The following is a 16,457-nucleotide window of genomic DNA, read 5'->3' as shown; positions in this document are numbered from 1 at the left end:
AATTTAATTTTTATACTTTAAATAAATATTTATTGACTTGTACAAGCTGCCACCCCGATTACTTAGAACTATATTTTATTTCCAATAGCCGGCAACCGGCGGGTTATTGTATACGACCCGTTTTAAATTCTTAAACGATGAAATCTTTTTTTTAATATTTTATTATTTTAAAGTTCTAGATAATATTTTTTTTATAGTAAATAATTTAAGAATATAAAATTTTTATTTTTGTCTGGTCCGCAAACTGTTTTTAATTTGTGAATATGGCATGAGAGTTCTAAAAGGTTAAAGTTAAAAAATAGCCAAGAATAAAATAAATTCGTCAATATTACCTTGGATCCTGGACGTAGCAATGAATCTATATTAATTTTAAAATTATTTAGTTTTTTTTTTATCTGTTATGAATTCTTGTAGGAAATATGATATATTTAGTACTTTGGGTGGTTAATAGTAAAATAACATAAAAATTTTTAGATCTTGTCATAATATCGGAAAAACTGGAATCATTACGCTATATACTTGTATAATTTCGACAACATTAATTAATTTAATAAGTTTTAGTTCAAAAATTCTAATCATAGAATGTTGAAAATTTTACCAACTGTCTACAGTATGATTTCCTATACATTGTATAATTATAAAAACATTTTAACAATTTTAAATAATTAATTTTTTTTTTTTTAAGCCGATACAAATTATTGATAGCAAATATGATTTAAAATTTAATACAATGTTCCTCATCAGTTACTAAATTACTGCAATAAAAAATGTATAGTCACGATATTATATTTTTATAAACGTTCAAAATCATAATTTTGACAAATTTTGTCTAAATCTATACAATTTTCAAATTATTTTTTCATCAGATATTTATATATATAATATTGTCTTTTTATATACAAATTTGATATAGTAATTCTCATTAGTTCTTTTAAATATAACAAATATAAAAGGTTTACTGGAAAGTCACATTATTTTTTACGACTGAAGTTCAATATTTTATGACTTATTGAGTATTAATTTTTCATCCCCAAAAAAAACTATTTCTTGTAAAACTATTTTTATATTGTGTTATAGACTATAATACTATACATAGTTTAAAAAAAAATAATCATATACACCGATAACTTAAAGTCTTAACTAATTTTTTATGAGAGTATTTCTTATTTATGTTATTATTTTAAAAATATTTTCAAACTATATATATATAAACAATGTTCTTTATTTTTTTATTATTACAAATTTTAAAAATTTTAAAAATTTAAAAATTATTTTTTTCATTAGTATTCATATAAATATTTTCTTTTTATATCTACAATTTTAGAATGTTTTATAGGAATTCTCATTAGTTTTTTTAATGCAAAAACAAAAATAAAATGGTCACTGGAAACTTATATTATGACTGTTTAAAGTTCAATATTATATAATTTATATATTAATTAATAAAATATGCGTCTACATCGATTACATCATCCGGATAGCGGATTTTTCATAAAAATGAAGATATTTTATTTTAGGTTTAAAAAGTAAATTGATTAACTAAAGCATTGACTATAGTGGCTAGGTACTATTTGTTACAAGAAACCACAATAAACGAAATGTATGAATTTTTTCTATTATGATAGGTGTCGTCAGACACAATATCTACAGACAGAGGTAATTGCATCTAATGTAATAGATAAGTAAGATTAAGTTAAAACACTGCGCGTGATTAGAATCAAAATAATGCAGAAATAATAACTTAGAAACATAACGATATAGATCATAATTCTTTTTTTTAAATACTCTAAAAAATATAATTATTTTTATTTAATTCACTATTTTCGTAGATTAAATAAAATAATTTGTTATCATCTTCATTAGAATAAAATATTAATACTTTGCAATATCTATAAAGATTTGGTCTAGTTTCTATGTTTCAATTTTACGTATGTCAAAGAGCTAAAATATAATAATAAATCCTATAAAATCACAGAGTTCTATAAAAAAAAAAAATTATAATATTTATCATTCGATATCCATGGCAAACGACAATCGTTGTCATTTGTAGAAGACGATTAACAATTCTAATAATTTTATTAAACAGTCGTCAAACAACAGCCTTCAGTACATGACTAGTGCTCTCATTTTCATAAAAAATTTCAATGATTTCATTCCGAATCGTAAAGAAGACAAATGAAGAAATAAACTATATATTTCTTAGGTGGCTGTGCACTTTGAACTTAAATATGACACAGCTTGATTTCGCCGAAAAGCGTCGAAGGATACTTACGTAGGTTAATTTTCCTATAATTTTAGGGTAGTAATAAATTTAATTTTTATACTTTAAATAAATATTTATAAACTTGTATAAGCTGCCACCCCGATTACTTAGAACTATATTTTATTTCCAACAGCCGACAACCGGCGGGTTATTGTATACGACCCGTTTTAAATTCTTAAACAATGAAATCTTTTTTTTAATATTTTATTATTTTAAAGTTCTATATAATATTTTTTTCATAGTAAATAATTTAAGAATATAAAATTTTTATTTTTGTCTGGTATGCAAACTGTTTTTATTTTGTGAATATGGCCTGAGAGTTCTAAAAGGTTAAAGTTAAAAAATAGCCAAGAATAAAATTAATTCGTCAATATTACCTTGGATCCTGGACGTAGCAATGAATCTATATTAATTTTAAAATTATTTAGTTTTTTTTTTATCTGTTATGAATTCTTGTAGGAAATATGATATATTTAGTACTTTGGGTGGTTAATAGTAAAATAACATAAAACTTTTTAGATCTTGTCATAATATCGGAAAAACTGGAGTCATTACGCTATATACTTGTATAATTTCGACAAAATTAATTAATTTAATAAGTTTTAGTTCAAAAATTCTAATCATAGAATGTTGAAAATTTTACCAACTGTCTACATTATGATTTCCTATACATTGTATAATTATAAAAACATTTTAACAATTTTAAATAATTAATTTTTTTTTTTTTAAGCCGATACAAATTATTGATAGCAAATATGATTTAAAATTTAATACAATGTTCCTCTTCAGTTACTAAATTACTGCAATAAAAAATGTATAGTCACGATATTATATTTTTATAAACGTTTAAAATCAAAATTTTGTCTAAATCTATACAATTTTCAAATTATTTTTTCATCAGATATTTATATAATATTGTCTTTTTATATACAAATTTAATATACTAATTCTCATTAGTTTTTTTTAACCTAAAACAAAAATAATATGTTTACTGGAAAGTCACATTATTTTTTATGACTATTTGAAGTGCAGTATTATACCTATAACTTATTAAATGTTTATTATACACCCACCCTAAAAATAAATATTTTTTCTCAAATAATTTTTATATTTTGTTATAGTTCAAAAACGAATAATCTTAGATAGTTAAAACTTTAATTAAATTCTTATGAGAGTATTTCTTACAAATAGTATTTTTTCAAAATATTTTGAAATTATGTATATTTACGATATTTTGTTATTATTTAAAACATTATTTGTAGGGACATAAAAGTTTTTTTTACATGTTATACTATACGGACACAATGATATTTTTGACATACGTATAGATTAATCTTAAGATATTATTTATTCAAATTATTTTACGAAAGAGTTGTACCTACCTATTAACTCAATAGACGCATATTTTATTCTCCATGGTCCAATGAAAAAATAGTACACAATGCCTACTTATTTTACTCATTAGTTATATAGTAGACAACAATTGTGAGAAATATCAAATAACAACCATGTATTATTTGTATTATTAGCGATTATATTATATTAGAATAGTAGTAGAATAGTACACCTTAGATCCTGGACGTGGACGTAGCGAAAATGTATAATGATCTTACAATTATGTAGTTTATTTTTTGTTTGTCATGAAATCTTGTAACAAATATGGATCAATTTGGTACTTTGGGTGGTAAATAGTAAAATAAAACAAAATATTTCAGATCTTGCCATAATATCGGAAAAACAAAAAAACTGAAATAATTACGCTATAACCCGGAGGACGATTAGCAGTATCATTAAGAAGCTCATCTGAATAACACAAATAAGTGTCGCAAGGCTGTGTTTGTTTATAATAATATAATTTTTTGAACAGTAGTACAGTATATTATGAACATTTACTTAAATTATATTTAATTTTTATGGTTTTTTTTCAGATAATATACTGTACTACGGTTGTAGGTGTTCTTTTTATTTTAATAATACGTTGATAAATTACCAATTTTTTCAATTTTTTTTTCTCATCACAAAGCTAGTTCGTCTTTGTGTACGTTTAAATTTATATTTTTTTATAGTTATTGTGCTGTTTAACTTTCTTATAAAAGAGAGTGAGGAATTAAAAAGGTGGCCACCGAACAGAAAGTTAAACTGCAATATACTATAATCTTTTTAGTTCATGTTTACATTTTTAACTGATAAATTATGAATATAAAATTTCAAATTAATTTAAATTCAAAAATAAAAGAACACTAACATAGATTTCTTAAACATTAAAATTTTACTATAAATTTAAATTACATTTAATCAGCACATTATTTGAAGTTTTATAGGAACCGAACATTTGGCTGGATCATGCTGGAAAATGTGTCAGCACTCGGCTTCGTTTCAACCCGGAGGAAGATTGGCAGCATCAATAAGAAGCTCATCTTAATGTCAACTGTCCAAAGGATTTGTTTGTATAATTATATTATAATTTTTAGAATCGTAGTAGGTACAGTATACTATATATAAATATATAATATTTATTAGTGAAGAAGAATTTGTCATTGAGCTGATGGAAAATGTGTCAGCACTCGGCTGTATTTCAACCCGGAGGAAGACTGGCAGCATCAAAAAGAAGATCACTTAATTTAGTTGTCCCCCCTTTACGCATTAGCGCTCATCTCTCATCCACTCATCCAACACATTGACTACGCCGGCCGGCAACACACATATATTATACACATTACCCGTTTTATATTATATAGTATTATTAATATCCACATAGTTTAAGTTATTGTATATTTTTTTTTATTTTTTGAATGCATTCATATGATCAGTGGCGTATTTAGGAATTTTATGATAAACAACACATATTTTGCAGCCTCCCTCCCCATTAAAAAAAAATTAAAAAACTTCTACGCCGCGCAATGGTGAAACTGTTAATACCATAGAATACCATGTTATATAAATACTGTATAGTATTTTATACCTCTATGGCAATGGCACACATTTGTTGTGAAAATTATTAATTATTGACGTCACTGCGCCAGTACTCATAAAGTACGAAATTCGCCGTTCTGGACAACTGGACCCAAAGCCCCTACCTAAATACGCCCCTGCATATAATGCGTTCTCGCTTACGATGTGGATTAGGCCTACTGGGGACACCACAATAAAAAAACGCGCCTCGTGTAATACCTCATAAAGTTATTAAACAATACGGACAATGTTATTGTACGTCGTTTAATAATAAAGGTGGTGTGGAAAATTACCTAACACTGTTATTCTTATCTTATAGTTACCTTGCATACATTTTTTTTATTAAATACCAATTAAATAATTATTTATATCAAGAAACGAGAAATATTATAAACTTATAAATAAGTCCAAAATAAATTTAACATTAAAGGAATAAGTGGCCATACAATGCTTGTAAATAAGTATAGTCACCCTGTTAGGTTTTAATGTACTTACCACTTACCTATTATAATAAATGGGTATTTGAGCAAGATCTTTTAAAATTTATATATAAGTTCTACATTAACATAATCGATAATTCAAATATCGTGTATATTACAATATAATGAAACGTTACCACTTATTTAAAACATCGAATCTAATATCATAATTAATGGAATTAGAGATTATACTAACGCCATGTAACTTACTTATACTTCATACTATTTCATAATATTTTTAAAAATTAAATTTTTATTTATGTATTTTTTTTAGACAAGTTTTTTAAATTACCGCCGATGTCTGGGTACCTAAATGACGTGGGAGATTATAGTTAATATGCAATCTAAATTTTTTTTGAGGTTCTAAATAGTAAATGTCCAGTGGGATCCAGTTGACGTACTTGTACTTTTTTTATCTACTTGTCGCGGGATCTAGGTGATACGTAACCTGTTTACACCACGAACAAAGAAAATATGGAGAGATAAGTACTTGTCCTAAAATGATAAGTAAAGTAGGTTATACACTTGGTTATACATGGTGGTTATCCAGTGACCAACTTGAGGTGGAAAGTTAACTCGAAATTAAATCTGTCTCGACTGTCTGTTATCGCGGACCTAACTGACTTGTTTTTTTAATTTTTTTCAGTAATTGTCGATAAAAAATTATTCTTTAGGTATATATGTTTTTCAAGAATTTTTAGTTTTTACCTAAATGTTGCAAAAGTTGTTCTCATAACTGTCTATACAAATATTAAATACCTACAATTTTTTTATACGCATTTGAACTAAATCGTATAAAAAATTAACTATTCTGAAGTTAGGAATTCATTAAAACTTTTTTTTTTATATCTAAGGTATAAAAAAATCTTCCTAAATAGTATCATTGAATTCAAATTCAATATACCGACACCGATAATAGTAACCCACTAGACGTGTAATATAATAATATACAGCAAAACAGTACCTAGGTACTTGTCTACCTTTTTATATTTTAGATTTAAATAATTTATTTTGTAGTTTGGAAATCATAAAATGCCTCAATTCTAAATTCTTATAAGTATTTGAAATAACCAAATACATTTTAAATTTGTTGTTATAACCACTATAAACTTGATGCGATACGGCCTACCCGTACAAAGACTGTTATATTTCACAAACTAAACCTTCTTAATTCCAAAGTACCGGAAAGACTTATTGGCAAATAATGTCAGAGATACACTAATATACTGTAGTCTGTTACTTAATACATTTACCTACATTTAAAATTTTTTTATGTTAAAATCGAATGTCAAAATGCATTTAGGTACAACAAATAATGAAAAAATAATTTTTTATTACAAAACAGCTTACTAGAGATCAATTGTTTGTTATCAATTTGGATTTAGAAAAACATATCATTTATTTCTTTAGTAAAATTAAGTCAGTTGCTGATAAAAAAATGTATGTCAAAGAATAGACAACATAACTATCGATTACAAAAAAAACCACTCAAATTAAATATTTTGAAATGTTAACATCATCAAATGAGAAGGTCGAGAAGGATACTGTATTTCTGTCATTCTGTGTTTAAAAAGTAAATTAAATGTTTTTAATATAAATTTCTTGTAAAACATAATACTATAGTTGCACGTATCAAAAAAGGATATTAAAGTAGACACAATAAAAAAGAATTCAACTCTACCATTGAGTTACGCATAAAAAAATAATTTTATTTGTAAAAATAATAAAAATTTGTTATGTTCTTAATGCACTCGTGTAATTGTAATACATTAGTTAAAATAAATAATCAATATTTGAATATTGTTTGTTTTTTTAATATTTTTATTTCTGAACATTTATTTATACAATTATATACCAGTAATTTATATTTTGGACGATAATAAGGATTTATAGTAAAAACATCAAGTTAAAAGTCTAAGAAAGTAAAATAGTAATGAATCATAAAAAAGGGTATTTTCTTTTATCAATTTTTGGCATAAACCAAACAAGTTTGACATCAAACACCATTAACTATTAAAAAAATATTGATATTACATTATATGAAGGTGAAAATTCAATAACCATTCCACTTTGTGAGGCATAATAAAATATATTAGCCAAATTAAATTTATTGTATTAAATTATCATAAAAAAATTAGCTGTACAATAAAATTTTCTTATTTAGTTCAAAATATATAAATACATATTATCATTAGATACATCACAATTTCGGTTGAGAATCAGGCGGTTTAGGTTCATTGTTGTCAGTTCTATCTCTTTTATGTCGTTTTTCTTTTTTATATTGTGCTTTCTTAATAAATTTTTCCCAATTTCTGTGATTAAGTTTGGAAAAATCATCAACTTTGGCAATTTCATATAAATACACAGACAAATGTAATAACTCTTTGTCCATTTCCCAATTCAGATGAGCTTCTCTGAATGGACGAATCTTCAGACCATTTTTTGGATTCATCAAAAAGTTTCGACGGATATCATCAAACATAATTGTATTATGTTTATTATAGTTTTCTGGAAACTTACCCCATATTACACCTAATGGTTTTACCTTTGATAGTATAAAAAATATACAAGTTAAAAAATATTAATTTTAATAATATAAATTATAATTAAACTTACAGAAACCACTCCATACTTAGGAGTATGTACAGTAATCATTGCAGCATTATCTAAGTAAAACATTATTTTATATGCAGCATTATTGGCTACATTTAAAACAGCCATTTTACGTTCTATCCAACGCATATCAGTTGCTGACCAAATTACGATATCATAATGCTATAAAAATCAAAAAACTATTAATTTCATAATAAGGAATTAAAAAATAGTAAAAACAAAAAAATTTACTTCATAGGCAGATTCTAAAAAATCATGTAAATATGGTCTCATAAGTTCTATTCCACTTTCTGCTGCTGATCTGTGATCAAACAGAGTATAATCAATATCAAGAACCAAAAGTTTTTTACCAGGTCTAGGATCATTGAGCATTTTAATCTATTAAAATACAAAAATATTTATTAAACATTTATAAAATATTTACTAAAAACAATTAAAATTACCTCATAATTATCAACCCTATTTTGAACTTTAGCTAAATGTATTTCCATTTTATCAACACGTTCTTCATCAAACTCTTCTGAATCATAGCTTTTACATTTTCTGCCTTTTTCTCTTTTAGGTGGAACCACACTAGCTTCTGCAATATCTTCTTCTTTTGAACCAACCATCATAATTTTAGTACCTGATTTAATATTTATTGTATTCAACAAACATTCATCTGGAGCCATTTTACCTAAAATAAAATTAGAATAAAACTAATAAAGCAAGGCAAAATGATATTGGAAATCACTCAAGGTAAAGAATAATAATTAGTTAATATATTAACTTTTATGTATAACTTTAGTACAGATTTTTAGGTTCAAAGAAAGTTGAAATATGATGCTTATATCCAATAAGAAAAAACTTAAAAATATTCTACTTACATTCTTTTAAAAATTAGAAAATTAGTATTTAAAATATGATTTAACATGCAAATTGTTATTATAATTTTTATTTTTTTACAAAAAGTAGACTTGTTTTAATTTTTTTTTTTTAATTTCTTAACCCCATAAATATTATAAAATAAATAACACAAATATCCATTTGCAAAATGACTTATTCCTATAAACCCTATGTTAAACAAGTTGCTCACATTTTCTACTCTTATAAAACTGCATTTAAAACCTATAAGTCCAGACCCTAATTAAAACATCAAATACATATGATACAATAAAATTACATAATAAACCTATAAAATAGTGATAAATAGTGAATAATAATTAAGGACTGAAACTAAGTAGTTTCATGTATCTTAATTAAATGATTGTTCATTGAGAGATTAGTAAAAAAATGTTAAGAGATTGGGTGTTGTTACTTTTGACTATATAGTATAGATATTTTTTAAAGGACCATTCGCAGATTATCTATAATACCTTTGATAAACTGTATTGAAAAATCTTTTTGTAATAATCTGTTTTTAATTTTATCTATGTTAAGATACTAGCAACAGGTGTTATTCGTGGTTTGGGTGAAATATTACTTTTAGGATAAAACTTACTAAATGTAGTAATAATTTTTCTTATCTCAAAACTGATTGAAATATTTACTATCCATCATTAAATGACTTAAGAGAGAAAAACAATCAAATATTTTTAAAGTGTATTTTTTTAAAAATTCAAACTGTTTTAAGATTATCAAAATATGTTTGGATAGGTTTAAGCAGTTAGTTCAAATATTGATTAATTTAAACTTCAAGGCAAGATTTCATAAATAGTGATATGCAAAAAACTTATAGATGATATTATATAAAGCAAATTTCACTTTTTACATTTTTATAATTATTATTTACATTGACTATTACTTAGTTTATTTGATATTAGTCAGTATTATAAATATTGACTGTCATTTGAAAAAATAATAAAAATAACAATTGCATACATTTTTTTTTTTTACTTTGAAGTATTGGATGCATTTATTTTCATAAATACATAATTTTTTATAGAAACTCCATAAATAAATAAAATAAAAAGATTATTAGGTCAAGTGGTTTATGAAAATGTTAAAATGTATATTCTGATATAAAAAGGTAACAACTGCTTTAAAGTAAGGGTTGAAACTGTTTTATTTTAAAATGGTTTTGATTTTGAGAATGTCTTTTGTAATTATTAGGATTTGTTCTAGGTTTTAAGATCAATTTTTGAAAAATGTCAATTTGGCTTGTTTTGAGAATTTTTTTTTTATATCATCGGATATTTTATTCATACAATTAATTCTAATTGTATAAAAATACATATTTTAACTAAAATTGAAATATTATTTAGCTGAAAGAAATCAATATTAGTTTTAACGTTTTGATTTATGAATGGTTTTATAAATTCTTTGGTTTCAGTTACAATAATTTTAGTATTAAAAATAAAGGCATAGTTATAACTAGTTAGTGATTATCAAAAACATATTTTAAGCCCTGCTTTATATTATATATTATAATTTACTTTTACATTGTATGTACTTTGAAATTATGATAAAATAATAAACAGATGTTATTACTAATTAATATAAGTACCTACCTATAAAATAATTATAGTAGTACTACACTGTTTGTAACTGCATATAATATATATTAATACATATTATATATTACATGTGCATAAGAATTTATAATAACTCTATAATTTAAATTAAAAACTTTAATGTTTATACCAATTTAAAATGTGTCTGTTCTACCTAAGCAATCTTGAAATACATTTCCAAAAAACTAATTTCTTTTATTTGAAATAATGAAAACCAATCTAAAAAAAAAAATAATAATTTATAATTTATAAATTTAGAGTACTTAGTTAAAAATTATTGATAGAATAATTAACAAGAAATTGTCCATACATTACATTAATTTTTATTTTTCTTACAATTTCATGTATAAAAGAATAATAATATATTGAAGATTCGAGATTATTGAAGAAAAATGAATACTTAAGTGTTGATACACCTAACAAATTTATTAAAAAAATAAAAATATACAAATATAATTACCTGAAATTCTTAAGTTGATAAGTTTTTGTCTTTCTGGCCTCACGCCAGTACATTTAAATATTTCTTCTTTCAACGTTTTCACATCACTGTTTGTATTCAAATTTTTTACATCGTAATCGTTACCATTCCATTTAATTACAATGTCCAACAAACTGATAGAAGACTGCTCTTCACATTCCATATTTTTGGATAAAGTGTCCAAAGACGGGGCGAGCATTTGAAAATTATAGTCTACGCAATTTCTTTCTGAGAACGAATTTTGTGATTTCAAATCATTTTTATTGAATAAACCTGCTGTCAAAAGAGCCTACGAGTACCTACGATGACTACAAAACCACAACAAAATGTTATGAGCACAACACAAATACACAATAAATCTGAATTTTGTTATTGTGATTTGTGATAACTTTATTACAATATTCATAAAGATTGCTGCAGGTATGTGGTGTACACAAGATAGTGTACAGTGCAGGCATTAAGCGATATTAAGTGATATTTTTAAACTTAAGTAAAAAAAGAAATTCAAATTGACAAGTTCGTCAAGAATTAAACAAATAGAAAGAAGTAAATAATAATTATTATTATTTTTATGTTTAAAATCAATGCAAATGTTGATTCAAAAATAATTATATACCACAATATTTCCTCTTAAATGTATAATATCTTAGGTTTCTAAGGTGGTGTTCACTGTACAGTCGTTTTGATAAAGACCTTGTACACTTATTACTCCGATTAAACAGCTGACTATATTATGGGCGAAAATCTCATGTTGCAGCATTCGACATCAACGATCTAGAAGCGAACCTGTTTCTTGATTGTTCTGCCGTACTTTTTCTAAGTTTTAAAGTTTTGGATTGAAACCGATGACATTTGGTACGATGAACGCCCAACAAGCACATAAGGAACATGTGTTGGCTGTGTCGAGGGATTTTATTTCACAGCCAAGGCTTAGTAAGTATATACTACGTATAATATAAAACCATACCAATCAAATTAGGGCGTGTCTGTGCCCAAAAATCTATATTAAAATATTATAGTGCATTTGTCACTCACTTAAATCTTAATTAAACGTTTAAATAAACCCTGGGGTAATCAGTTTTGATATACCATAAATAATAACTGTAAATATTAAATTTTTTGGTGATCGGCATTGTACTTTTAAATGAATTCTTACAATACGTTAATTAATCTTTGTTAATTAATTAGTTTTTCTACTTCTATATGATCCCGAATTTAGAAATATTTTTATATTATACATCATTTACCTGTGAAAATATTATTTCTAATCAAATTTATTAATAGTTTGTTTGTGTTTAACCTATTATAAAGTTAGGTTATTGGTATATAGTGTTGTTTTAAAGTTAATTTAATATGTTTGTGGATAAGTTGGTTTAATTGCTGTTTTATGAACATTGTTTTAGAAGGATACTGAACAGATCGATGTAAAAGCTATTTTTTAGTGGGCGTGGTTATTTACATTGATAATTGTTTTAACTGACATTGTTTCATTTTTTTATAGCATATAAAACTGTTTCTGGTGTAAATGGACCTTTGGTGATCTTGGATGAGGTTAAATTTCCTAAGTATGCTGAAATTGTTCAATTGAGATTACATGATGGTACATTACGATCTGGCCAAGTGCTTGAGGTATCTGGTTCTAAAGCTGTGGTTCAGGTATGTATAATGCTTACATTCAAATATTCAGTCTAGCACAAATTTATAACTAAAAGTGTGATTTAAGGTGTTTGAAGGTACATCAGGTATTGATGCCAAGCATACCCTTTGTGAATTTACTGGAGATATTTTACGTACACCTGTATCTGAAGACATGTTGGGACGCGTTTTCAATGGCAGTGGAAAACCAATAGATAAAGGACCTCCTATTTTGGCTGAAGATTATTTAGATATTCAAGGCCAACCTATTAACCCATACTCTAGAACATATCCTCAAGAAATGATTCAAACTGGTATTTCAGCTATTGATATTATGAACTCTATTGCTCGTGGACAAAAAATTCCAATATTTTCGGCTGCAGGTTTACCTCATAATGAGGTATAATATATATTTTATTGAGTGCTGACTATTTGAATAAAATATTATTATTTATAATTTTGATATATTATTTAGATTGCTGCTCAAATTTGTAGACAAGCTGGTCTAGTTAAGCAGCCTGGTAAATCTGTTCTTGATGATCACGAAGACAATTTTGCCATAGTATTCGCTGCTATGGGTGTTAATATGGAAACTGCTAGATTCTTTAAACAAGATTTTGAGGTAAAATTGTTGAACGTTTAAATATATTTCAATTAAATTTTAAAAATTATGTGTATAAATTGTATTGTAAGTGTAATGTAAATTATTTTATCTTTTAGAAAATGTTACAGTTTTTAATAATTAATACTGTGTATTTTTATAATTTTAATTATATATTATATTTAATTGCTTATGTCGTTATGTATAATTATATATTTTTTTATAGGAAAATGGCTCAATGGAGAATGTTTGTTTGTTCTTGAATTTGGCTAATGATCCTACTATTGAACGTATCATTACACCACGACTTGCTTTAACTGCTGCTGAATTTTTAGCTTATCAGTGTGAAAAGCATGTCTTAGTTATATTAACTGACATGAGTTCATATGCTGAAGCTTTAAGAGAAGTTTCTGCTGCTCGTGAAGAAGTACCCGGGCGTCGTGGTTTCCCCGGTTACATGTACACGGATTTAGCTACAATTTATGAACGGGCTGGGCGTGTAGAAGGAAGAAATGGTTCTATCACACAAATACCTATTTTAACTATGCCTAACGATGGTAACATAAGAATTTATATAATTGTTGTTTGAATTTATGACTTATAATTTATATCTAAATCTAGATATTACTCATCCAATTCCTGATTTAACGGGATACATTACTGAAGGTCAAATTTATGTTGATCGTCAATTGCAAAATCGTCAAATATATCCACCAATAAATGTATTGCCATCCCTTAGTAGGTTGATGAAATCTGCTATTGGTGAAGGAATGACTCGCAAAGATCATTCTGATGTATCAAATCAGTTGGTAAGTTCAACATTTTCATACTTCAAGTGTAAATTACTTAAATTATATATATTTCTATAAATTCATATATTTTTTAGTATGCTTGCTATGCAATTGGTAAGGATGTACAAGCAATGAAAGCTGTTGTGGGAGAAGAGGCATTAACCCCAGATGATCTTCTGTACCTTGAATTTTTAACTAAGTTTGAAAAAAATTTCATTACTCAAGGTAAAAAATTTAACTTCAAATAAATCTTAATGACAATTATTATAATAATATGCCATTATTTCTTTTATTAGGTAACTATGAAAATCGTACAGTATTTGAATCTTTGGACATTGGATGGCAGTTACTACGTATTTTCCCTAAGGAAATGTTAAAGAGAGTTCCAGCAGCAACGTTAGCTGAGTTTTACCCAAGAGATTCCCGTCCAAAATAAATACTACTGCGTAAGTAAAATATTTCAACATTATTTTTTTAAACATTTCTTTTAACCACTAATTAATAATTTGTATATAGTTGGCCTAATTTGTAAAGAATTTAACTCTAAATTATTAACATTTTTAAGAGAATCAATAATGTATTATAAATTCTATTAAAAGTATATGTCTTAAAATGATTATGTGATTAAACAAAACTGTACTTCTATTACTTAAAACAAAATTTAGTAATATAATTATTATTTTAAAGCTTCAACGCCAACGATATATATAATAACCTGTGATATAGTGATTTAATTAATATTAAAAAAAAAATTACAATATGTTGCAGATGAATATTTTAACCGTAGATTATCCAAAATCTTCTATGTTCATTCTTCATTGGTTCACCTTGTACATTCCATTATGAATAAAAATATAACTACTGTATTTTTTTTTAATATGGTAAAAATATGTAGAAAATAGTTGTTCAATTCCCATTAAATTAAAGTCATGTTAACATTTTAATAAGTAGTAATAGTATTTATTATTTTATTATAAACATTATTGATAGATAAAATATTATTGTCATATTTCAAAATGGGAATCCAAGTATATTAGATTATCAGCATAATAATTTGTAAGAGAATGATGTTAATTTCTTTGAGGTATTTTACCTTTTTATTTTCGTTGTTGTGAAATTATTATATTCTATTGAATAAAATTGGTTTAAAAAATTATATTTATTGTTATTGGTGATTAGTACTCAATGTATTTCAGTGATTACTGGTATAATAGATATGATGAATCTCTTCCAAAATGAGTTTTAATATATAATTTATAACCACTGTTTTCATCTAATTCTAATTTTAAAATTTTACATGAGTTTTAGTTAAAATTAAAAATTATATTATACAAGACCGTTCTAATTTTCTATGAGTTTTTAAATTTCAACTAATATAAATAATGTATTAAATAATTAAATATGTAAAATACTAAATAAATAATATAATATATGATTAATCACACAGATTATTATATTATATTTTAAAAATATTGTTAAGAATTTACTTAGAAATTAGAATTATATATTTTTTGATAGATTATATTAATAATATTTTCTTTAACTAATATCGCACTAGTATTTTTTCACTACAATAAAACTTCTATTTAACAATTTTTTTCTGTTGAGACTTCATAATATGAAAGTTTTATTGTATTGTATACACACAGTTTGACAAATACAATTTTTTGGAAACAGTACATGGACATCATTGAAAAAATATTAATAGTTTTTATTGTGCTATACATGCATAAGTATTATAGGTTTTTAACTAGAAATACAGTTTTGTATTCTGTATCTGTGCAGAATATTATTAATAAAAAATTTTAATTTAATCAATTGTTTTAAAAAAATGTTTACGCTTTAGGTACAAATTAACTTGTATATTTAAAATACATTTGAGATGAAATTGACAACAATAATTGTTAAATTGTGACTATATAAAAAAACCAAAAGTATTACATTAAAAAAAGATTGGAATTATTGATTATTTTAAAAAATTTTCTTATAACATATTAATTAAAATCTTATATAGGTCAATAAATGTTAATTCAGTTGTATTTCAAAAGTTCAAGACTTAAATTATAATTAATAATATAGTATTTTTTTATATTTTTTAAAATAAATCAAATAAATATATGTAAGTAACAACTAAAAATAGTTCTTAAGTCGTC

The 16,457-nt window shown here is 24.8% G+C and overlaps 2 protein-coding genes across 2 annotated transcripts; one reads left to right on the top strand and one right to left on the bottom strand.

The window, feature by feature from the left end:
* Window positions 1-7,763: 7,763 nt before the first annotated feature.
* LOC132928937 (ubiquitin-like domain-containing CTD phosphatase 1) lies at window positions 7,764-11,656 on the bottom strand. Its single transcript, XM_060993892.1, has 5 exons — window positions 11,260-11,656; window positions 8,751-8,983; window positions 8,539-8,685; window positions 8,311-8,469; window positions 7,764-8,239 (listed from the first exon to the last, which is right to left on the bottom strand). The coding sequence occupies exons 1-5, from the start codon at window positions 11,474-11,476 to the stop codon at window positions 7,895-7,897; spliced, it is 1,101 nt and encodes a 366-aa protein (XP_060849875.1). The 5' UTR covers window positions 11,477-11,656; the 3' UTR covers window positions 7,764-7,894.
* Window positions 11,657-12,015: 359 nt separating this feature from the next.
* LOC132928936 (V-type proton ATPase subunit B) lies at window positions 12,016-15,460 on the top strand. Its single transcript, XM_060993891.1, has 9 exons — window positions 12,016-12,210; window positions 12,779-12,933; window positions 13,001-13,312; window positions 13,388-13,534; window positions 13,740-14,070; window positions 14,135-14,322; window positions 14,400-14,529; window positions 14,601-14,750; window positions 15,073-15,460. Exons 1-8 carry the CDS (start codon window positions 12,123-12,125, stop codon window positions 14,738-14,740), a joined length of 1,491 nt encoding a protein of 496 aa, XP_060849874.1. The 5' UTR covers window positions 12,016-12,122; the 3' UTR covers window positions 14,741-14,750; window positions 15,073-15,460.
* The last annotated feature ends 997 nt before the right edge of the window (window positions 15,461-16,457 follow it).

The sequence above is a fragment of the Rhopalosiphum padi genome, chromosome 4 (genome assembly GCF_020882245.1).
Source record: "Rhopalosiphum padi isolate XX-2018 chromosome 4, ASM2088224v1, whole genome shotgun sequence".
NCBI classification, from domain to species: Eukaryota; Metazoa; Arthropoda; class Insecta; order Hemiptera; family Aphididae; genus Rhopalosiphum; species Rhopalosiphum padi.
The sequence above is the reverse complement of the archived record's forward strand: the minus strand, read 5'-3'. Positions and strand labels throughout refer to the sequence as shown.

Coding starts and splice junctions, on each gene's coding strand:
- LOC132928937 (XM_060993892.1), bottom strand. CDS start 11,476: ATGCTCGCCCCGTCTTTGGACACTTTATCCAAAAATATGGAATGTGAA. Junction 8,470..8,538: donor TTTTAGAATCTGCCTATGAA/GTAAATTTTTTT, acceptor TGATTTTTATAG/CATTATGATATCGTAATTTG. Junction 8,240..8,310: donor CTAAGTATGGAGTGGTTTCT/GTAAGTTTAATT, acceptor ATACTATCAAAG/GTAAAACCATTAGGTGTAAT.
- LOC132928936 (XM_060993891.1), top strand. CDS start 12,123: ATGACATTTGGTACGATGAACGCCCAACAAGCACATAAGGAACATGTG. Junction 14,071..14,134: donor TTTAACTATGCCTAACGATG/GTAACATAAGAA, acceptor ATCTAAATCTAG/ATATTACTCATCCAATTCCT. Junction 14,530..14,600: donor AAAAAATTTCATTACTCAAG/GTAAAAAATTTA, acceptor TTCTTTTATTAG/GTAACTATGAAAATCGTACA.